Below are 25,489 nucleotides of genomic sequence, written 5' to 3' on the forward strand. Positions count from 1 at the left end.
CCTGCTGTCTTCATACCAGGCAGGTCATAACAAACCAGGGAGGGGCAGGGGGAAGATGTATTATGCACTTTTTTTATTCATATCCTATTATCTTGTACTTGTTTTAAGCCTGTCCTTTTCCAGTTCTCTTAACTGTTTGATGTATTATGTTCCTCAATTGCATCTCTATTTTTCCTATAAATCTTGACCCTTGTTTCTTTCTTATTGCAGGTCTAGGGCTTTGTGTACTAACCCTTTGCACTCTTTTTCTTTGGCTGTTATTATGATTTGAATCATGTATACCAAGAGCAAACTTGTTATCCTTGTAAAGTCAAAATGCCACCATATATGCTGAAGAGAAAATGTCCTTGTCTCTATTACACTCTCATGGAGATATATTGGGGGGAAGCTTCACTATCATTTTGGCACCAGGTAAACCTATTCTTATTCTTCAGTCTTATGGGTGTCTTTACTGATATTGTTAATTGATACTCGGTTCAAGTTTTGCTGGAGTTCTTTCTTAAATTGTTATTAAAACAATGCACAGTGGTGATGCACTATGTTGTTATGTTTTAACTAGAGGCACAAACCAAGCCCTACTTGTGTCTTCAAAGTACCGTATTTTTCGCTCTATAAAACACACCAGACCACAAGATGCACCTAGTTTTTGGAGGAGGAAAACAAGAAAAAAATATTCTGAATCTCAGAAGCCAGAACAGCAAGAGGGATCGCTGTTCTGGCTTCTGGGATAGCCAAACAGCCTGCATTCGCTCCATAAGACGCTCACACATTTCCCCTTACTTTTTAGGAGGGAAAAAGTGAGTCTTATAGAGCAAAAAGTACGGTATATATTTTAAGTTCTTTTTAATTTTTTAAAAGCCTCAAGAACACAGCTTTCCCTATTCAGTCTTAATTTTTGTATTAGCGCAAAGTAATCTTATTTTATAATATAGAATAGTCATACCTCATGTTACGTTTGCTTCATGTTACGTTCTTTCAGGTTACGTCCCACGGCAACCAGGAAGTACCAGAAAGGGTTACTTCTGGGTTTCGCCAATCGCACTTCGTGCATGTACACAAGCACCAAATCACGCTGCACACCTGTGCAGATACAGCACTTCAGGTTGCACACTTTTCATGCTGTGAACGGGCCTTCGGAATGGATCCCGTTCGCAACCAGATGTACCACTGTAAATTACAGAAGACCTGCATGACTCTAGTCTGCTATTTTCTTGAAAGACCTTTAGAACCCTAAAAAAAAAAATTGTTGTTGTTACTACTACCCACCCTTTACCAGGTGAATCACCCCATCCAACAGAAAAAAACTGCCACATGCAATGTAAAACCATGATGATGTTTAACAAATCACAAGTTAACCGTGAGTTGCTCTACAGATAATCAAGCCATGGCTTGTTTCTATGAAGTGTGGTTCGTTTTCATCTACTTTTGCCCCATGCAGTTTGGTGAGTTTCTGTGGTGGGGTCAAATAAACCATGGTGATATGTAATGCCAAACCAGCAAAACAAAACAATGTTCTAAGACAACATACCAAAATTTCAGATACTGGTTTGTAAACAAATCAGAGTTGAACTGATGGGCAAGGTTCATACTATACTAAGCTATAGTTTAATAAAACATGGTTTAGCATTATGTGCAAACCAGACAAGTTGGAGATATCCAACATTGGGCATACTCAGAGTAGGCCCATTCAGTGAGTCTACTCTATGCCTAATGTTGGATATCATCCAGATATATACTAGCTATCCTTAGTTCAGTCACTTCTATTTGCCAGTTAAATCAATTAATCACTATTAAACAAAAAAAACTGCCTTTATTAATTATTTTTTACATTACCATATATTAGCTATGAGTTTTATGTACTTTGGCAAACTAATACAAGGTTTGACCAAGTCTAAACAAATGTGCTGCTAAGCCAGGCTTCCTCAGCCTCAGCCCTCCAAATGTTTTTTGGCCTACAACTCCCATGATCCCTAGCTAGCAGAACAAGTGGTCAGGGATGATGGGAATTGTAGTCTCGAAACATCTGGAGGGCCAAGGTTGAAGAAGCGTGCACTAAGCTAAACAGAATCAGAGATAGAAAACGGCCATAATGCATGGACAATGGCACACCTTCACCTTGGTAAGAAATAAATTTTGCAAGCCTAGGTTAGATACATTACTGCAAATCTGAAGTTGTTAAAAACTAGAGTACCGTCAGTAATTACTTTCAGCTTGGTATTTGAAGTAGCAGCACATGCCACTGCAAGCCTGTATCTGCAATGGAGTCATGAAATATGCCTATTGATTCTTTTCATAGTTGTGTACAGACTTTAAATTAAAAATGTTTAGTGGTAGTGGATATAGGCCAGTTGTCCCTTGTAGTCCCTTATCTTCACAGTTTCAATGCTGTGGAAAAGATGGAAGAGACAAGTAAAAAAACTACCTTTATTTTTTCTTCTTCATCTGTTACATATTTTTAAACAGGGATGTGTTTTATTATTCAGACATTCAGGCAATGTTGATTTCATTAGTTTAGACAGGGAAAAAGCATATAAATGCAAACATTGTTGGCTTAACCTGAACATAACTGCATAACTTACTACTGACCAGTTGTGTGTTGCGAGGACAAGGTCTTCCTTAGCATTAAAGTGGAATACTTAAAAATATTGCTAAATAGCCATGACTAGATTCTGGTCTTTGCAGTAAACAAACAGGTTTTATATTTTTTTAATCTTCAAGTCCATAATTGGATTATGTGTAAGGAGTTCAGATCATATAAACACTGTACAGGCCAAAGAAACCCTTGAAGATGAAATCGAACAGGTGTATGATAGGATACTGCATGTATTTACAAATATTATGAAGAAAAATTTGGTCAAATACTGCAAAGAAAGTGTTCACATTAGGATGGCTACCTTCTCAGCTCAAATAAAAATTAAAAACTCTCATTGGGAGTTTAAGACATTATCAATAATACAAACAGGTAGAGTGAAAACTTTCGACCAAGTAATATAGTCTATGTTTTAATAGGCCAGGTTCAAGCTTGTATACCAAGGATTTACTAAAGTCATTAACAGCAACAGTGACAAACAATGACCAGATCTGCACAATGTGTTCTTATGTGCACCTAATTTCAAGACAATGCACTGCACTTTTGGCTGTTAAGGGAAAAAAAATAAATTACAAAACAATCCCTGTAAATGCAATAATGAATCCAAAGGTGTGCATTTATCGATTTTAATACACATTTTGAATGTTACCACAAGATATTAAAAATAAATAAGTATGCCCAAAGGCATGCACTGATAGACAAAGTTATTAAAAGTTAGCTCTAGGAGGCTCTTTTTAAAAGGAAACAAACCATTGAGTTTTGGTCAACAAATCTGTCTAGCCATTTTACTTCCTTTGCTCCATTCTCCACATGATGCTGGCAGCTAAACATGACAAAAGCACACCTCTGTCATTATGGCTTTAAATGAAACAATGGGGGGGGGCTGCCTTTTCTACTGAACAGTTCACTTGTTCATAATACAGGCACTTCAAGGAGCTATGAGGAAAGTACCTGACCAAGGCTATTAACTGTTTCTTAGTGTCGCCATATTTCACCAAAGCGTAAGAAAGTTTCAGGAACCCCCGGCTGTGATCAGGAACTAAGGGCTAGCATTCATTAAAGGCAGTATTACATCCAATCCATTTCTTTTCTTAAATCAAATAGCAAAATAATTTACAAACAGACCTAAGTTTTGTTACATGGCACATCCAGACCTTCACCTTGAAACTTGTTATTCAGCACTAGCATTTGATTCATTTTTGTTGAATGTATTCCCCGATTCATGTTCACAGTTATTTCCTTGTAGTGTGTTTTTTCATAACTCCTAAGCATCTTTCTGTTGAAGTTTCAGCCTTTGTGTCGGACATAACTGGAAGCACAACTTGCATTATACAAACATTATTTCTGTACAAGCACTATTGCCACTTCTACTACACTGCATTTCAATTAGAGGCACAACAAAAGCTGAGTTTTAGATCCAGATTTTACCAACAGTGATTCACCTGCTCCCCTAGAAACCACAGCACAGACTTTTGGCATCAGAGGACTCCTTCTCTTGCTTCTGTCTCAGTACCACTGGGCAGTGACTGTACCATGTTTTCTGATAGGATTTAATGGTAACAATTTTGCAAATGCAGTACCTTCAAAGCAATGGGGGAGGGGAAAATCAATGCAAGTGACAAAAGAAATCTTAAAGCAAGACGTATTTCAAATGTTTGGGTAGTTATGCTTTCATGTCCATTGTTCTCTGAAAAATCACCTGCTTTCGGTATGGCATCAGAAAAACCTCAGCACATGCCAGGTTTATGAAATATCTGGTCTTCAGCTAATCACTGCTAATGTTTTCTATGACAGTTTAGTTTTGCTGGAGGAAAGAGCAGCATTTTTTCCCCATTGGTCCAGTATCTTAGTGGTCAAATATATACTCATGTGGACACAGATTTAAAGCTTCCAGAAGAGATGATCCAAACTAAATATGTTGAACCACCAAATCAAAGCAAGTATGAGGACCTTCTCATTGAAATAGGGGTGCCAGAAAAACGTGTGGTCACTAATCACGATATAGCAGATGAGCAAGTAAGTAATTCCCCATGGTCTGCCTTCTTCCAAAGTCATTTGTGACGCTGAATGGTTTTCCTTTTCCTTCGCTTGAAAAAACAGCAGCACCTGCAATTGTGAAATGAAAACGGTCTTACATGCAGAACAAGGCATCTCTGATATAAATATCATGCTTATCTAAATACAGTTAAGTAAATTAAGCCAGTTCAAAGCAGGTTAAAGACAAATCACATCAACTTATAGGGGAATAAGTGTAATAAAGCAGACTTCTAAAACATTTCATCATCTGATATCTATGCAGATGGTGCAATGAAGGTGGTATAGTTATGTGGAATCAACATCTATGAGGGGAAAAATAAACACAACACAAGACAACAGATCCCTGTAGGTTGGTTTCATTAGCTACTCACAAACAGTATATGAACCAGGCATGGCAATGTTTGAACATAAATCTGTAGTCATCAGTGGGCATATTTTGTGTGGCTTTGGGGGATGGTTTATCTGTTGTTATTTTTTAAGCATGTGATGCCGTTGAATCTTCTGCTTTTGACATAAGCAAGCAACATGGGTCTGAATCAAGAGAATGGCTTGTAGGAATAGCTTTCACTTTTTAAGGTTTTGTTTATATAGTGAAGAATTACTTATATAGCCTCTTTTAACATTTGATAGTGTTAGTGCCATCAGCAAGTGATAAATGTTGACAGTTGCACTATAGCATTATGGGTAGCCAAACAGGAAAGAGAGGTGGCGGATGTTTGGACCAGTTTATTCACTGGTGTCATAACATTCCATCCAACTGCTCTCAGGTCTTTACAGTCTTTACAGTCTTTACAGCAAGACGAAATTAATCCGTTCCGCGAGTCTCTTCGTCTTGCGGTTTTTTCGTCTTGCGAAGCACGGCTATTAGTGGCTTAGCGGCTATTAACGGCTTAGCAGCTTAGCGGCTTTAAGAAAAAGGAAACAAACTCGCAAGAACTCGCAAGACGTTTCGTCTTGCAAAGCAAGCCCATAGGGAAATTCGTCTTGCGGAACGACTCAAAAAACGGAAAACTCTTTCGTCTTGTGCGTTTTTCGTCTTGCAAGGCATTCGTCTTGCGAGGTACCACTGTATACAGGACATGGAGCAGAGTATTTTTTCCCTCCTCTAGCAAAGGAATAGAGCAAGAATGTGTTCCTGCCTTTGTGTAAGCAACCAAGCGGCTTATGAATTAAAGTGTGAAATGTCAAAAGATGAACATTACAGCAAAATCCTGAATGTCTGAGTAAAACTGACACCACTAACTTCTAAAACATTGCAAAATTGGGGATTTCTGCCCCATGTCTGTTCACTATTCTTTAACATCAACATAGAACTGTAACTGCACCCTGTAGTATGCTGCAAAATAAGTCCCCGGATGACAAGCAAAAATCCCCTTTTTCCCCTTTCAACAGCCTATGCTACAGAACATGAGACCCAGTTCCAAGTATTAGAGAAAAGGCCACTGAAGACACAGGATGGTCTTAAAAGACACAGGTCATACAACTGATCACACTCTCCCTTACTGAGTGTGAATTCCCTCTGTTCACTTAAACTTGGCAACACCATTAATCAGGGTTCATGCTAACCCCAGTAAGGCCAGCAGAGGAAAAGTGGGAGGCAGATTCACACTCAAGAAAAGCTGCTACCAGCCAGTGTACTCAGTGATGAACAAGAAAGTTCAAAGGGTAAGACAATGTATGATTTGCATACATTACATGATTTGCATACTGCCCTTCATTCGAGGATCACAGGGTGGCTTACAATATAAAATCACAAAAAAGACATACCATCGTAACAAAGAAAAACACCACCATTCACAGTTTAAAAGGCCATAGACTGTTTAGTTGGCCAAAGGCCTGGAAGAGGAATGTTTTTGCCTGGCACCTAAAGATATGTAACAAGGGCACCAGGAGAGCATCTCTGGGGAGAGTATCCCCTAAAAGGGGAGCCAACACAGAAAATGCCCATTCTCCTGTTGCTGCCCTCCCGATCTCTTGCGGAGAAGGCACACAAAGAAGGGCCTTATATGATGGTTGCAGGATCCAGGATGGTTCATATGAGGAGAGGCAGTCCTAGAGGTATTGTGTTCTTCAGCGGTTTAAGGCTTTCTAGGTCAAAACCAGCACTTTGAATTGGGCCTGGAAACTTATTTATAGTGCAGTCAGATCAGCAACCTGGCTATCCCTGTGTCCAGATAGGTGCGTAGCTGGGGCACTAGGCAAAGCTGATGGAAGGCACTCTGCACCACTAAGACCACTTGAGCTTCACACAACAGCAATCAATCCAGGAGTACTCCCAAACTGTGTACCAGCTCCTTCAGAGGAAGTGTAATCCCATCCATCCAATCTAGGGAACCACCCATTAACAGTGCCTCAGTCTTGTCATGCTAAAATGACAGTCAATTTTGGAAGGCTTGCTTGAATGAAGATATTATGCAAATCCAAAAGTGATTAACTTCGGATATATTAATAGTAGCCCAATTTCTGATTATAGCCAACTGAAAATAGGCTCAATCCCAACCATATCAAAGGGGCTTAATAAAATCTGGGTGATTCTGAGAAGCATAATTCTAAGTATTGTAAATTCAAACATTGTTTAACCTCAGTGGATTTGACTAATCTCTACTTTAAGTGGTTTAGTACTTGTATTTTATTCCTGTTTTTTGTGTTTTGTTCTACTGTTTTATTTGTGACTTTGGGTGCATTTTTATTTTATTTTATTTGCTAGACCACCTTTGTTATTAGGTGACCTAAAAATAATCTAGTGAAATAAAAAAATGTGAAGAACAAGGAGGGCACACCAGGTTTGGGAAAGCTGATGTAAACAATTATCAAAACACATTACGATAAGAGTTGAAGAAATTGGTGCTAATACATGCATAACACTATCCTCAACATCACCCTGCTTATTTGGACAAATACATATTTCGTAAAACGTTCTAACTGCTTTGTTTGCATTAAAAAGATATTCACACAACTGTAGAATACCAGTTGCAGCCAATGATATGCTCTTAACTATAAATGGTCACTAGAGGGCCTCGCTTTCCCATGTATAACACACAGTTACTATTCTGAGGCATTCTACAATCTATCCCCTTTGAGGCAGAAATTTCAAGTCTGTGAGAAAAGTAGATACATACTCATGACCTGTAACACAGAAGGCAGCATTTATAGTCTACATGAACTTATACTGCCCTAGTTCTAAAGGCTATAAAATGATTTAGGACTTAATTGCTTTGTGCAAACAGTAGTTAACTATTTTCAGGACCTTTGTTCTCACTTAAGGCAAATGCATGCAAAACTAAGCTGCCCTGTGCAATGTCATGGGTCTATAATATAGTTGATTTAACAACTTGTCTGCTCCCCACCTACAAAGTAAAGTGTCAAATCTTGCCCAGGCTGAGAGCCAAGGCATGGGAAATGAAATCTCCTTTTCCCTTAACATCTCTAAATGTGACCTTTCCCATCATTTACTTTTAAGATGTGCCTGCACTTCAGGATTTTCCAGGTCTATTTTATAGGCTTTTAATTTCTCCTTGCTTACATCAACTTTGGCTTTGGTTGTCTAATTGTTTTCAGGAGCTTTTCCTCCTCTCTTAGGCTTACAGTCATCAAGTTCTGCTGGGGTAACTCATCTGTTTCTTGGAAAGCATACTAACCTTTTAAACAACAACAACTACTGAATTTCTATATGCCTGGAAAACATGATTGTTCCAGCCAAATGATGGGGGTGTGGAGATGCAAATATGCATCAAAGAGCTGCAAAATAAAGCCACAAGCCAGGCTTATCTAGATGAGACAGCCTCAAAGTACTGGAAACCCTTAAGTTTGCTGGAGTACAAAAACAGCTCAGTGAGGACTGTGCAGAACACACTGCCTGTTGTAAAGAAGGTGGTCCTAAAAACATGGGGCAGGGAGAATGAAATATTCTGGAAGAGAGCATGGCTGACTGTAAACATGAATAGGAGCACTGCACACTGCAACATTTTATTGGTTTCCCATGCCCCTTCTGTCTCTGATATTCAATTTGGTATTTCCCACACCATTAAATAGCAGGCAGCAAACATTCCACTCCTATTCCTATGCCTCTAAGGGCTGGTCCAGGCCAATTCCCAACAAGGAGGCAATATTTGTAGAGAGCAACAAAAACAGACAGCATAGCTGAGGCTGAAGGGGGAAGCAGACCCCAGATGCACTCTTGGTGGCAGCTACTGATGCTCTTTTACCAGGCTTGTTGTCATAGTTGCCACAAGACCAACCTCCTGACATGAACTCTAAGAAATGCCCAACCAGGCTGAATCCCGTTGCCAGGCCTACAACTGATTTTTTAAAAACCCAAAGGGAATTTCACGAAAAACTCCAAAGTATTTAGAATTCCACCTGAAATATATGTTGTGTTTCAAGGTGACTTCCTTTGCAGGTGAACAGAAGTTTAGATACCGATTGTAAACTATGGTAGCTAAATGTTATTTAGAGCTAAGAAAGCCAGTTAACAATTATTTATATTTTCCAAAGGATTCAAAGTGTGGATATTGAAATACCACAGAGACTATGATAGCAGGGATAACAGTAGGTTGTTAGTAAGCTTATTTGTCCACCTACAACAAATGAAGGACACACATGCATACAGAATACTAGAAGGTAGTCCAAGAAATAAAACAAAGAGAGAAACAGATTTTAGGAAGCAGAATTTTAAGAAAGGGCTACCGGGGGGGGGGGCCTTAGAGGATGAAGTGAGAGCATAAAGAGCAACATTTGGTCCTTTGTCATTTCCTCCTCCTCACATGCAGAGCCACACACCTACGAATCTCCTATTTCCCACGTTTCCTCCCACTTTAACTCATGTAATTACTAATGGGGGGTGGAAAGGTACGGTGACAGACAGACAGGAGCAGGTGACTCAAATCGGTTACCAATCAAACTGCCAAGAAAAGGTCGGATTGAGCTAACAAATAGATGTAAAGATTGGCCAACATCTCCATCCTAATAGAAAAAGCAGCTAACCCACCTACCCAACTCCCTCCCCTTCCCCACTCTTCTCAGGACCGAGAAATGAAGCAAAGGATAGTAGCTGTCAGGAAGCCATGTTTCCTAGTACTGTAATATCATTCACCACTTCAAGGAAAAGGGCTACAACGTGGGGAAGGAACACAGAACATGTGTATTTCTCCAGCATCTCAAAAGAACTCCACCTCACTGCTCAGTCTCGGGGAGAATAAAGATGAAGGACTATAGCTCAGAGTAGCTGTTTTGCATGCAAAACATGCTGGGTTCAATGCTCTGCAAACACTAGGTAGGGCTGGGAGAGATTCCTGCCTGAAACTCTGAGGAGTCACTGGCAGTCAATGTAGACAATATTGAGTTAGATCAGTGTTTCCCAACCTTGTGCCTCCAGATGTTTTTGGCCTACAACTCCCATCATCCCTAGCTAGCAAGACCAGTGGTCAGGGATGATGGGAATTGTAGTTCAAAAACAGCTGGAGGCCCAAGGTTGGGAAACACTGAGTTAGATGGACCAATGGCCTGACTCCTATGATCCTTTCTGGCCTTCAGTTAATCTCTAAACTGGATCAATGCTTCTATAAGATACAGCGAAATTGCCTGGGAGGAGGGAGCTACTTTCATTAGTGAAAAGGAAACTGGTGGCTTAGGCTGTGAGGCTTTGAATCAGGGTGTCTGAATGAAAACAAGGCAATTTAACTCATGATTTGAATCAGCAAGAAGAAGAAAGTATGAAGATTAAGCTTGCCACTGATTCTGCATCAAAACAATGGTGTAAATCTGACTACTAAACCATGTTATTTTACAGTTAGTACTTTTACACTTTTCATTCTTACCACTAGACTTTGAATCCCTTTGCCACACATTGCATTGCAAATGTTTTCTTTGTTTAGCCTAGAGACGGAATGCTTCTAAAATATTCTTATATAGTCTTTCTTATAACCAGCACTTGTTTAATACATTAATGGTGCAATCCCATGCAGATCCATTCAGATGTAAGTGCCACTGAGTTCAGTGGGCTTACTCCTAGGCAAGTGGATATAAAACTGCTGTCCAATTTTGGGAATATTTCAAGTCGTCAAATGTGGTACCCTCTAGAAGTTGTTTGACTGCAACTCTCATTATCCCTGACCACTGGTCATGCTGGTCAGTGATGATGGGACTTGTAGTCCAACATCTTGAGGGCAACATAGATTACCCCTGGAATATAGTAACATGCACATTCAACAGTTTCACTTCTTTCCAATGTTGCTTAATTCTGTTTCAGTGCCTTGGCCCAGTCCTACTCTAAAAATAGATATATAGTAAATTCAAATGAAGTGTTCATGGCTGCTAGGTAGTGTTTCTTTTTACAATCAAGCAGCATAAAAATATGAAATAAATGAAATAGGTAGGGTGGGTAGGTGAAAAAAGAGAACAGAGTTCTGCAGTTTTAACTAAGAAGAGGAATTTTAGCAAGCATAGTTTGCATGACTCCATTACAGATTGAAGTAATGTAAGATAGCTACTGGATGGACTAGAGCAGGGGTAGGCAACCTAAGGCCCGTGGGCCATACGCAGCCCAATCGCCTTCTCAATCCGGCCCACGGACGGTCCAGGAATCAGCGTGTTTTTACATGAGTAGAATGTGTCCTTTTATTTAAAATGTATCTCTGGGTTATTTGTGGGGCCTGCCTGGTGTTTTTACATGAGTAGAATGTGCGCTTTTATTTAAAGTGCATCTCTGGGTTATTTGTGGGGCACAGGAATTCGTTGTTGTTTTTTCCCAAAAAATATAGTCCGGCCCACCACATGGTCTAAGGGACGGTGGACCGGCCCCCTGCTGAAAAAGGTTGCTGACCCCTGGACTAGAGCAATTTATGTTAATCAAGATTAAAATGAAATGGATATGGTCGGTAGACAGATCATAAATTATCCAATGGGTTTTTATTTATGTAGAAATGTCTCTTTTCCCCCTCCGAAATGGGAATTTCTCCCTATTGCACTTAGGCAGTAAATAACCTGTCACTCAAGGAACTACCCTTTGCAGTTTGGGAGGGGTTTTTTTCTAACTCCTCAGTGTTGGTGGGAGTTTTGGAACAATGTGAGAAGTTGATTCCCACCCCCCCACCCAGACATTGATGTCTTCCAATCTAACTCTAGGACATAATCATAAACAATATCCAAGGTTATGGAAGGACTATACCTGCCACTGACTCTGCTGGCATTACACCACCTATTTGCACAGGCATTTTAAAAAAATGCTAGCATTAGTTTGTTGTTTTAAGAAGTCCTGCTGACTCCATAATGTATTTTTTATGATTGAGCTACCATTAAGTTTGTTTTATCTGTTCTGCACAGCTCTTAGGTCATCTGTACTTTAATTGATTAGTAACCTGCCCTAAAATCTTGCTATAGGGCTGAATGAAAGTATATTAAATAAACAAATAAGGTGAAGCAAAAGCTGTGGAACTGCACATGAACAATTTCCACATGTACACAATAGTTCACAGAGACTTGACATTACACAGTTCAAGAAGAAATGTTCTGTAGTCATTTGCACTTCCCACTACTGTTGACATCAACATGAGCAAGAGCCAGCATGAAGGAACTTCCCACATTCATCCCAGGTTTGTGCAAAGATAAAGCTAGCTGAGAGCTCATTTGTACTGAAAAGGGATGACTGCGATACCATACATGATGCATGTAAGGATGTCATCAGTGATAGGATCTTTTCGGTCAGTGCGGCAATGCTTCTTTTGAAATGCATCTTTGCCTGCTCGTTCTGCACTGCATGGAAATTTTTCCTAGGCAGGTGCAAAACTTTCACTTCAAATTGCAGCCAGGGCACACTATTTTTGTGACAAGATTTTGCACAAAGTCTGATTATCATTCCCAGTTCTAGATAGGATATATTATTGGTCCATCCCTCAAAGCGTTTTCTTCTCTGAATGAGATGAACAAAGCAGTATTTTCACTTTTATGATTTATTTTATTTGCCATGACTATTGTGTACCTGACATCATGCTTGTTCTGTAGCTTTACTGAGGCAGGTTTACACAGCTTTCATCAATGTATTTTAGGCTGTTGACCTCTACCAATATATTTATGTTCGCTTGTATATTATTATAGCCCATGTTTAAACAAATACACTGGATTATGTTGTTTTAACCTCAATATGCTTCTAGAAAATGCCCCTATGTCTCCCAGTTGTCTGGTACAAATACCAAACAACATAAGTTTGACAAGCTCTTCCACCACTTTAGAAAATCTGCCATTTAGTTACAGGGTTAGTAAATCAGTATGATAAAAATTAGCTTTGTGCACAGATTGCATTCAGCAATGAAGTCAGGGAACACGCAAAAATATGAATTTGAGAAATGCAAATGTACACAGGTTGAGCTATCAGTTAGAAAATAATTACCAAGGACTAAACTTTCATAAATATCTGCTATAACTTAGTGGCAATGGTGCTTTAATTGTTTATGATGTTAGCACCTAAAAAAAATAGTCTGCCCTCTATAATGGCATACCAATAGGTAAACTACTGCATATAATCATTGACATTAAAACAAAAATTTAGAAGTATTAGATAAAAGTACACCAAGATTTGAAAAACAAGCAGAAACAGAAGCAGGCAAAAGTGCTCCTCAATAAGGTAGTAAGTTTCTCATGTTAAAAAAGACCAATAGCAAAAGCCATTAGAATTCATTTGTAATGGTTTTCCAATTGTACTTTGCTCTTGAGAGCTCTTTTGTTTTTAAAATGCTCTGGAGCCTTTTTCTGCCTGCCTGCACTTTAGAACTCACCACATGTTCAACACTTTCTGGCAGCTAATACAAAGAAAATACAAAGGGGAAAGAGAATCAGAATGCTATCCATTGTAAAAGTGCTGCATTTTGCATATATAACATAACACCGAAGTTATCAAGAACTGAAACGATATTTTACAGTACAACAAATGCACAAACTTTGCTTCTTTGCTATGCAATTTGCTTTGCAGAATTTTCAATGAGGGTATAATTATACCCTAAAAGTGTCCCATGCTCACATGCAGAGGGGTTCTTTTAGGTGTCAATAAAGCCCTATTCCTTTTACCACTACCACATCACTGGTGTATGAAGATCTTGAGTTATTTGGAGTTAAGAGAAAAGGGTACTTACATGGGTTTATGAAAAGATGCACCCACCTCCAATTTACTGTACTAATCAGGTGGAGGAGGGAAGAAATATGCTCTGTTGAGTCCCTAGAAAAGTGGCAATAGTGCTTTAATTCCCTAGAAAAGGGACTCAAGCTGCAGCCTTCCCTAGAGAATAGCTGCACTCATTTGCATTATTTTGGGTAAGTAGTTTTGAGAGCTTTCTAAGTTAAAAAGTGACAAATACAAGCAGCGATTGGATTTGAAGCACTTCAGCTCAGCACGCACGGTCACATGTACCTTTGGGGGCCCTGTGATTTGAAAAGCTGCGTCTAAAGCGCACCATGAATGCCCCTACTGGGCAGTACTATGACACTGCCCATTTTAAGCAACAGAAATCCCTCCCGTGTCAAGTATTTGTTCCCTCCAATCTGTCCTATCTTGAGAACCAGGTACTGAAAAACTAAAAGGCTCCTATGCCTTGGAGGTTTTGCATTGTGTGGAAATAACAAAACCTCAGTTTTTTAACAAGTTTAAATGCAAAACTATTGAAGCAGTTTGTGATTTGCTAGTTAACGTCATGAACTAAAAATAGTGGAAATTACACTTGAAACGACAGACTAACTCACATATTCAGTACCACAATATGTGATGGTAACATAGTGATTATTTTGTATAAGACAATACGTACTTTGTTTCATCCATTACTTCCACTTCTGTAGGGGCTGTGATGGGTGCATTTGAACGTCCTGCAGTAGGATCATCTGTGTTGAGCTCTCCATTTGTTGAGCTTACAACCTGCAAGTAAAAGCATTTCCAAAAATCAGACACTAGTAAATGCCCATATTTGGTGTAATATTTGTGTCACAGCATAAGGAGCTGAAATTAGTATATTAATGCGTTACTTCTAGGTTATAACTATTTTTCTATTCAAGCCTCGTGCATATTTTTACTAAACTTTCTCCAACTGCTTGTAGAAAAAGCCATATACAAAAAAATTGACTAGTTAAAGGAGAAAAAAGTGAAGAACTGCTGTATTTATTTAGCAATAAAGGATTTGCCAGTAATTGCAACAGCTACTATTAAAAAAAAGAACTATATTGTAATATGTAAAGACAGGTATTCACAAACAGCACATTTTCAGCTGTATGGTATAATAATGAATAACAGAGGATTACTATGAAGTATAGCTTTAACTTCAAGCATTGGCAACATTCAGCGGCGCCTCCTATGGCAACTTGTAAATGCCAGCTGAAAACTTTTCTATTCTGCCAGGCCTACGCAGTCAATGGTTTCCTGGTCTTTTTCCTGAACTTTATTGTTTTTTAACTTGTTAAAATAAAAACTTTGTGTGTTTTTATGTATTCTTGTTTTTACTGCTGTAAACTACTCTGATATACCTTTGTGATATAGAAGTATAGAAATATTTTTATAAATGAAATAAATTCTACAAAAGGGAGAATGAAGGCTTGCCCTATGAATGTCCTGTGAAGGGCCATTTTAATGAAGGTACATGCCCACAAAAACATAGTGAATATGATACCAAACACTCTTCAAGCTTTTTCTGCTTCTGAGTATACTTTCGCCTAAATAAACAAGCGGTGCAATTTCTACCAAAGGGTGGAATTAAACATCACACTATACCAACTTCCTGTGTGTGCAAGAATTTCGCATGCCAGATGGAATGAACTCTTCTCTCCCTTTCTGTGTGCCATTCTCCAACCCCGCCATAGCCAATTTCTAGGGCACAGCAATGGGCCCCACTGTGAAAGCAGAAGTCCTTTTGCACAAGGCTTCCACTGGCAAGGAAACGTTGTGTTAATCCCATCCATAACATCCAAACATCTGCTTTGCTTGCTACATGCCTCATGGTACTACCAAAGATCAGGAAAAAACTTTTGGGGGGGGGTATATTTCAAGAAATAAAATTGATATAAACCTGACTTGTTCCTTCCAAAAACCACAAAGCAACAGCCAGTTTTCAGTCTTGCTGGCTACAGGGGTCTGTTTCACCAACACATTCTGTTGAGGGAATGCTCTTCATGAAACAGTACCCAACAGGACTGATCCTCACCACCCAGCTCATCATTAGACATCACCTAGTTGATGGATAGGGAAATGGCAGGTCCAAGATTGGTCTGTGGACCAGCCCTAAAGCAACAGCAAACTGGGAGCCTATAGTAAAGGTAAAGGGACCCCTGAACATTAGGTCCAGTCGTGGACGACTCTGGGGTTGCGGCGTACATCTCGCTTTATTGGCTGAGGGAGCCGGCGTACAGCTTCTGTGTCATGTGGCCAGCATGACTAAGCCGCTTCTGGTGAACCAGAGCAGCGCACGGAAACGCCGTTTACCTTCCCGCCAGAGCGGGACCTATTTATCTCCTTGCACTTTGACGTGCTTTTGAACTGCTAGGTTGGCAGGAACAGGGACCGAGCAATGGGAGCTCATTCCATCGCAAGGATTCGAACCGCTGACCTTCTGATCGGCAAGTCCTAGGCTCTGTGGTTTAACCCACAATGCCACCCGCGTCCCACAAGGAAAGAAAATACAAGGGGGAAAAAAGCCTATAGGCATGACTAAAATATTTAGAAAAAAACCCAAGTGAAACCTGCCTCTCACAATAAATAAGATGTCTGGATAATTTGCTGGGGGGGGGGGAGAGAACCATTTTTAAAAAGACCTTTCATAAGTGTTTCAAGTTACTGCAACACAAGAACTGTGAAAGAGACAATTCATCAGAGCTATTCAGCTGACATTTTCAGGAACTAAGGCAAACTTTTGTAAAACAGGAATGTAGGAGGCTAGCTAGTGAAACACTAACAATGAACGGTATGTTTCTTCCAGAAATCAAAGCAAGTGAGAAAAATGGACAGTCAGAAGAATTTTCTTTTTTATGTCTCACATTGACAAGTCAAATAGTGTTAGACAACCAACAAATTTCTCTCCACAACTTGAATCATTCATTCGCTTTAATGGAAGCTAAATAGACAGAATAAAACTGAAGACAGATTTCCCAAAGCACCATAACCACACGTTTGAGACTTTCAAAAAACCCTAATCACTACCAACAGATGCTTTGCTATTCTGTACTTACTAAAATGATAGGTAAATGAGATCAGTGAACTATTTTGAATGCATAAGGTCAAGGCTAAAGCTTTCCATTTTAAGATGCTTTCAGGTGCTTTTATAACCGCCGAAGTTAATAATGTAGGCCACTATCTTCCAACACGATAAAAGTATTTTTGAGGCAACAGTACATACGGTCCACCCATTTACAAGAGTGAACACAAAGAACATTTTGCCACACAAGGCTGACCTGCTAGTGATGACGGCAGGTCCTCAGGTCGTAGGAGAAGGGATGTGTTTTGTTTAGAAGTGTACACTTCCATGAAAGCAGCACTAGGTTCCCATTCATATTTCAAAGAGACAACCTATCTCATTGCTCTGGTACTGGGACCTGACCCTCTCATGCCAACCCTTGTGTGTTTGTTTAGTACTAGTAGCAATCAGTACTGCTGATTTAGCACTAGCAACAATCAGAATGCTCTCTGCCCGATTCATCTGTGCTGCAAAGGAGATTATAAAGAATGGATTTGCTAACAGCCTCTTATGTAGGATCCTAAAAGTTAGCATGTTGAACAAGCAAAAACACAGCACTATAAAAAGGTTACTGAAATCAAGTGGGATAGAACTGCATAGCTATACTCTATTTGCTGGAATATGCTATTTTTTTTAGCTGCAAATGGCACAAGCTTCTCCTGTGCTGAAGTTAAACCAGAAGCACATAGGCTGCATGCTATTGGAAAGTAGTCAAGATTAAAGTTTCAGGTGTCACTACTGAATTAGTTTACTTAAAAGTTTTTCTTCCTTTACAGAAAACTTGTATTTGAGATGTCCCACAAGTTGCACATTTTTATTTCAATATTATGATTCATAATAAGTCATATCCAAGGACATCTCTTTTTGTAATTTACTACCTAATTTGAGATGCCCCAAAAAATACAAACCATCATGATTCAACACGGAATAAGGAGTGAATGGGATATGTTTTTAATTATTTGCTAGATTTATATTCCAGCTTGCCATAAAAAAATGTCCATGGCCGCTAGAACTGAAAACTCAATAAGAACTTAAACCTAGACTTATTGCATTGCCCCTACATATTTCAATGATTCTGATGTAGTCACATATCAGTCATGGCACCATGACTGGACTAATTTCTATAGACAACCGCTATAAGACTCCAAACATGTATGGGAAAACTCACCAATTCACTGCACAACCGCACAAAATCCTGACCAAACGAATATCTTGAAGAATAGTGCTTATAACACATTTATATTACCAAATCATTTATTGGAAGATCTGCCACAAAATATTGCAGAAACTTCAAGATTAGCAACTTGCAACTTGCAAGATTAGCAACTTGCAATTTGTTCCTTTTCCATTAAAGCAGGTCATGGAGGTGTCAGACGACAGTGACAGTCATCTCATTCCCTATAATCACCATTACAACACTAGCTTAGTTCCCACCTTTGTCACTATGACTATAGCAGAGAACCACTTAACAGACTCTACTGAACAAAAGCAATGAGATCTCTATATAAATGCTAAGTCAAAATGATTCATTTGTACTACTGTGAGGAGTGACAATGCTCTCACCAAAATTAACAGCATAAATAAATGGTGGCATTTGGTGTTTTACAATGTCCTTCATGAAGATCAGCAGTGTCTGACAGTTTACCAGTATCAGAAAAATACTCGTGAGTGCACTTGTAAATTACAACAGGCATCCCTTTTCTTTACACGGATGTTCAACTCAGGTGTTTTGTTTTGTTTTTTAAAAAAAACCCAATCCTTCCTCTCAACAAGCCAGCTTTGGGATATTATTATTATAGTATTGGATATGATAGTAGGTATTTTGGATTGATAGCTGCAATTCCCTCCTGGCAAGGGAAGTGGATCCATTTGGATGGGCAACCCTTAGAGACTGGTGGAAACTATTCCTTCTGAGCTTTTTCTCTGGCGTTGTGCAACCCAAGTGGCTCCTTGGTATTCTGAAGAGCTATGGGATTTGAAGCAAGCTGGATGACTAGAGTGCAAGAGGCGCACGTCTCACCATGAAGCCAACCAAATGCCCATAATCATGCATACCAGGTGGCAGTGCAAACAGCAAAGAAGTCACACTTCACAGCCTGCATTGCATCATCTAGTGGGCAGCAAGTTGAACTATCGTCCATGGTCTGGAGGTTACAGACACACTGGCTGCTGTTAACAGACTGGTGATCATTTCAGTGACCAGAACTGACACTTTTACAAGCACCAAATAATGTTCACTTTGCACTTGCAAACAATAATTCACTTTGGAGCTCCCTGCCCATTGGTATTAGGCAGGTACCCACTCTTTAATGTTTTCAGCAACTGCTGAAACCATTTTTGTTTAACTACGGTAAGTCTACCAAACATGTAAATGTAAGAAATATTTTAATCTGTTGTTTTGTTTTATAATATGTATTTTAAAAACTGCTCATTTTATACTGGGGGAAAAATCAGGCTCTCTAATTTTTAACATCTGCTTTTATCATTCATTTTATCAATATCATTTTATGCAAACTGCTTGGAGATTTTGATTAAATGACAAATATTTTTTCTTAAATAGTCTCTGCCTGCTAACTGTGAATTATTGAATCCCAGTTCTGTCTCAACACCCATTAAAATCGCTCAGTATGGGAAAAGCATTTCGCTTCTATTGTTGTCTCGTACTTGAGACAACAGCATGCTTTAGCTAATCGTGACTATGGCTGGACAAAAATATGTCAGAAAAGTACCTTCTTTCAGTGATTTGTAATTATCACAGTGTCATTCAGTAATAAAAAGGAAGACCCTCAATTATCCTTGTATAAGCATTAGTGAAACAAAGAACAAGTGTTGGTAGGCTTATGGGAACAGAAGATTAACCAGTGGACCAATATGATTGCAATTAAAGAAGCAAGAGCTACTCAGGTCCTTATTTTAGATGGAGGAAAGGGAGAGCAGAATCTTAGAGAGCTTCCCATCTGCCACTCAATTTTCATGAGGAATTGGAAGCCCATTGAAAAGGGTCAGCGGATTTCAATGATTAGCTTTTATGCATACTCATTCTGTATTTACTGTGAGAAGATTGCTCAATTTTGTCATCAATACCACTAATACGAATTCAATCCCTCTGATATGATGGAGCGATAGATACACTTGCAATGAGAAAAAGCAAGCAGAGTATAGAATCACAAGCTACTTTTGAACATGCACTCCAATTCAGTGAGAGCCTTCCAAGTGGAAGATGTGAAGGAGATGCATGTGTTCAAACCTCAGCACTGAAATACCTTACATCCAGACCCTGAGATAACAAAGGTCACTCCTGCAGCACCCATGTACCACTTAAGAGTTCATTTGTTCTTGTGGCACTAACATATCAGTTACATGAGGAAATGGAAAATGCAGCAGCCAGGCATCCCATTTCCTGGCTGTTTAACAAGAATCACCACTAAAAGAACCAACAGCACTAATAATCTGTTTGGGGTGGAAGGACATCTGCAAAAGCATATTAGATATATAATAGCCTACTATACCAAAACTTATTCTTGGTGGCATAAAGCTTCTTTACATACTTGCAGTAGCACAATATTTTGCAGATATTCTACAGTCCAAATTCATTTGGCCCCAATGTTATTTCTATCACTACCACTGAGTGTCATTCCATCTGTCAACTCAATCAACTATACCAAACACTCCCCCCACAAAAAAAAAAAATCCAGATGAGTATTTTTCTACAAGCATTTGTAGAAACGAAGTCAAATTTTGTGTGATCTTTTTCAGTATGGATATTATCACAAAAGGAGCGTGGTTACAAACTTGGTTATGAAGTAGAATTTTCAGCAGAAAACTACACACATGGCGTGTGTGTCCAAAGATATAAGGATGTGGAAATATTCATGCAAATAACAGAAAATACCTGTACCGAGCCACCATGTCTGTCAGCTGCTAGGTGAGCTCTCAAGTGATGGGGATTGGCCTGATGGGGGTCCCAAGCTGCCCTGTGGTCTGTCGACTGCCAGTTATACAATGCATTAAGCATGCATGGAAGAGGAGGAATAAGAACCCAGAACATATTAAACACATCATGCGGCTAATCAGCTGTATTCTACATTAAAATAAAAAAATCACAGGAACACAAGGGCATCTATGCACATGTAGCATTATGCATACATATGTATTTGAATACAGAAAGACACATGTTTAAAGTTTTTTTAATATATACAAGAAGTAAGTAATTGAAAATGTTCAACAAAAACTTCAAACATGAAACCCCATGCAGAACAGGAATACTTGGGGACATTTGGGGCAGGATAAACTGTGCTTTCTAAAAAGCTCACTTGAATGAGGCATTCTTAAAAACTGAGATCTACAGTTCTTCCATAGCATGCACACTCAATACAATACAGATTGTCATAGATACATTGAATATTTGAAAGCTAAAATTTAAACCTGCCAAAACTGTTTAATCGAAAGTTTAAAGCAGAAGTTAACATGAGAAACTTAATGTGGTGGTGTTTACACTAATGTACTGTTTATTTTTTCTATACAAAATGTAAGAATAAAATACAATTATTTTGACATATCCACATTTTTACTTGTGTGTCAAGTCTATTAAGTACACTGAGTCTTGAGTCAGGCTGCACAAACCTACTCATTTTATAGGCACAAATTACTCTCTGTTTACTTTTGGGGGGAAAACTGTCTGACCTGCTGAAGGAAATAATAGAATAGATGTAACCAGGCCAGGCTGCTACCACTACCTTTGGTTCAAAAATACTGACAGCTTTGAGCTACAGTTAATATTTGATAGCATATGTATTCTTAATTAGTCGTTGTTGTAAAGATAATCATATAATTCAAATAAAAATGACAGAACCACTTCAAGAAGTACAAAATATGTGGGACAAATTCAGCGTAAGGTTAAGCAGATTGTTCCGTCAGGCAATCTCTTCCCCACATGCAGTGTTCCAAGATTTCTTTAGGGGGAGGTGGATGCCCCATTGAGTTAGCTAGCATGGGCTTCCCCTAGCATGGTTTGTTAGCTGAATCCCACCCACGAACTCTAGAGAACTCCATGAACTATGGGCAAACACTGAACCAATTGTTTCAGGAACAGCTATAAAATTATACTATACACCTCAACATTTGGATGCTTTTGGTCACGGCAGCAACTCCAATCTCAATTAGAATTTTTACCAACAAGCAGCAAGTATTATTCCTGAGCTAGAACCATTCCCCATTTGTATGTTTGACTTCTATAGAGCTCTTGCTAAGAAAAGATAGCTAGCAATGAGAGCACAGGGAAATCTAGACATTCCAAAACCTTTGCTCACACCTGAAGTTCAAGCTGTATCTAAACACTTAATATCATTCTTAACAAGAAGCTACATTCTGGAGACTGGCAAGAAAGCAACCTTCAACAACAAAAATGGATCAGGGACAGATGAAAGGCAATGTGTGCCCTCCTTCCAGGCCCTCTAGACAAAATTTTCCGAGCCCCTGGATTTAAAACATGGTTATCATTACACAGGTAAATAACAGTAAGCACAGAGGACTAACCAGAGTTCCCTCTAAATCAAATTTTAAAACTGAGTTTGATGCTGGCTTCAAATCCTATTTTAATAGGAAGCCTTGTTAACCATAGCAATAGTTTAAGTCAGCGCTGATGTAATGATTAACCATGGTGAAAGCAGGTAAGAAAATTCAGCCTGAAAAGAGGCTGGTGTGGCTGGAGGGATAACGATCCGATATGCACTATCTTTGAAGCAGCTCTTCAATATGCCTCCACTGATCCAGGAAGTCTCTCTCATATTTCCTTTTTCTCTCCCTCCCTCATGCTGACACATAAACCTAACTACGTAATAAAGCACTGAACAGTACATACAGAATTACATACAGAGAGTATATTTATTTAAAGAATCAAAAGCCTTGTATGAATAAATACTGTACTAAGAAAACAACATCTGTTTTACTGGAAACATGAACTAAAGCAAAACTATGACAGTACAAATGGCACACGTTGACAGACAGCATACCTGATTTTTCGACTGTTGCATCTTATCTCTGTGAGGATGTGCTTCTCTGTTGGAAGATATTGCAGGATCCGAATGGATTGAACCCACTGGAGTAGGCTACAAACAATACATTATGTTGAATGCTGGCAATATAACATAGTAGGTTTCAAAGTTACCAGCATATATTTTGGAAAACTGATTGAAAGGGCATCTTAAGTTTCCATGATATTAAGTCAGTCACAAGCCTTGAAGCCTTTGGTAAGAAAGAATTACTATCACACAGAGGTTTTGTAAGCTAATGACATGAATATATTTGAGTAAGAAGGCTAGTTACTTTGTGGACCCACCTGCAAGACTAACGTGAGGTTAAAGTATCCTTTTTTACCCTTTCAGGACACATATCCTTCCAAGCCAACTTACACAAGCAGCAGAAATGCACACTTGGAGAAGAGGGGGCACAACAAGCAACCTCAGCATATCTCAAGGTTCTACCCCATGGGGCAGCTGAGAAGTGGGGGGAAACGGACAGTCCAGCTGGAACAGAAAAAGCTCCTGATGTCTTTTTCTCTTCTCTGGAATCGTTCCCACAGGGCAATTAATGGAAGATGGCAAGGAGCGGGAGAAGGGAGGGCAGTTCAACTAGAGCAAGTTTTCAAAACGTCAGAAGTACACTTCCATTACACAGTTTAAACTTATTACCAGGAAGTAAAACAGATCATTTTACTGGAAGGCTAAATGCAGGCTATCTTGATAGTTGCTTCAGTTAATGTCCTACATCAGAAAATGTAGCAAGTGTAGCAAGAGGCATCTAACAACTAGCAAGTTACATTTGCCATTTAACCCTATCTGAATTTTGTGGATTTAACGTACTGTGAACACTGTGGCTTATGAGAACAAACAAGTTGCCCTGATATGATTAAACATATGTGTTTTATAGTCTACCATACTGTCAAACTTAAAGAACATGGATTTCAGAGCTAGTTTCTGTAAACAAGACCTCATTAGGCTCCCTTGATTAGACCAACCAAACATAACAGAGCGGTAGATATATACAAAGGAATGTGAAACAGGATATAGCTTTTGCAGTTCCTACTGCTAAAGTCCTGCTTACAGAGTAAATAGTGTCCTCTACACACTCAAAATGCAAGACAAATATAACCCAAGTGTTCTTTTCAAAGAGAGAAAGGTCCTATGAAATATCTGCCTACGGCTTCAGGAAAAAAATTAAGGTAATAGAGAATACAATGGAGTCTCTTCTATGTATTTGCTATATTGCAGAAAAGTAGCTTATAACCTAGCAGATATTCTGTCATGAGTTTCAGGGACATTAGAATAGTACTTGTTAAACTGTACACTTACCAGCTGTTTACCAATCCAGTCATATTCATAATCAAACATATAGCCCTTCCGATCAAACAAGTCTGTAAAGAGCTTTCTTAAGTAGTCATAGTCTGGTTTTTCAAAAAAATCTAGTCTTCTCACGTAACGAAGATATGTAGCCATTTCCTCTACATGAAGAAACAAATAATTTTAAATATCAGTAAAAACAGAGACCTGCTACTCTAATCCTTAATTTACTTTTCAAATACAGAAAAGTATTTTTACAAACTGGAATTTAGTGCACAAAAGGGGACTATGTTTTGGCAATTGACTGAACAAAACACAATGCACTATATGTGGGAGCTGCCTTTGAAAATGGCCCAGAAACCTCAGCTTGTCCCAAGTAAGTCAGCAAGACCGTTGACCAAGACAGGAATATGTGATCATATTGTCCCAGTGGTTTGTCATTTTCACTACCTTTCAGTCTGTTTCCAGGCACAGTTCAAAGGGCTGGTATTAACTTTTCAGGGAGGTGCATTCCCGAAATACCCTATCAGATGCTTATTAAGGTTATCAGCTTTGGAGACCCCACAAGTTTTGTAAGATGTTTCATAGCCAAATATTTTGCCAATTGTGAGATCGTTCTCAATATGGGATATTGGACTCTTAGCGATGAAAGCCCTTTTGGCAGCTGCATAGTTGGTTTCTGAGATCTCCCTCATGAATTCACTACATGTCTACCAGCCACCAATTGCATGGTCAGCTTCATAAAATCTATTAGAAACAACAGTTCCTCTTACATAATAGGCAAATGAAAAATGTGGGGAAGCACAAGAAACAATGAAACCTATTTCCTCACCAATATGTTAAACATTAATTAAAGCAAAATGATGAAGGTAAGAGTCAAGAGAAAATATGCACGACTGACATCACAAATATGACCATGGTGTGGCAACTTAATTTAGTGAGCAACTTAAATTTGGCAATGTCAACTCTATACAGACAGTTCTTTTACAGAAGAAATGATTACCTGGAAAGTTCTCACACAGTACTTCTATGGGGGTTGCTCGCTTTGTGTCTCCAATTTTCTGATACCGTTCTTTCAGTGTATCTGCCTAAATTTGAAAAGATATTGAGTTGCTTCAGAAATATTTTATGAAACTATGACAATACTTGAGCAAACAAAATTCAAATAATTGGCACACTACCTTTAAGCCTTGCCATGGAAGACTGCCTCTTAAAAAATACATGAACATATGACCTAAAGCTTCCAAATCATCTCTTCTACTTTGCTCTGGAAAAGTAAAGTTAAAATGTTAAGACTCCAAGTTCTGAACTTGTTCATACGAAAGGAA

At 38.9% G+C, this 25,489-nt stretch overlaps 1 protein-coding gene across 7 annotated transcripts in view; it reads right to left on the bottom strand.

Moving 5' to 3' along the window:
• Positions 1-2,410: 2,410 nt before the first annotated feature.
• The window catches only part of CSNK1G3 (casein kinase 1 gamma 3), a 52,389-nt gene continuing 29,310 nt past the window's right edge, over positions 2,411-25,489 (bottom strand). For 2 of the 7 annotated variants that reach the window (XM_081930677.1, XM_081930678.1), the window contains exons 8-15: positions 25,343-25,428; positions 25,165-25,249; positions 24,174-24,322; positions 22,836-22,931; positions 20,717-20,812; positions 14,416-14,522; positions 13,396-13,419; positions 2,411-4,696 (exon numbers count right to left, since the gene is read on the bottom strand). In XM_081930677.1, the coding sequence (XP_081786803.1) occupies positions 4,642-4,696; positions 13,396-13,419; positions 14,416-14,522; positions 20,717-20,812; positions 22,836-22,931; positions 24,174-24,322; positions 25,165-25,249; positions 25,343-25,428 (698 nt within the window). In that variant the 3' untranslated portion in view covers positions 2,411-4,641. The remainder of the gene's footprint in view (positions 4,697-13,395; positions 13,420-14,415; positions 14,523-20,716; positions 20,813-22,835; positions 22,932-24,173; positions 24,323-25,164; positions 25,250-25,342; positions 25,429-25,489) is intronic. The other 5 variants (XM_081930679.1, XM_081930681.1, XM_081930682.1 and 2 more) reach the window with 5 other exon arrangements.

Source organism: Podarcis melisellensis (assembly GCF_964234715.1).
Source record: "Podarcis melisellensis genome assembly, chromosome: 11".
Lineage (NCBI taxonomy): Eukaryota > Metazoa > Chordata > Lepidosauria > Squamata > Lacertidae > Podarcis > Podarcis melisellensis.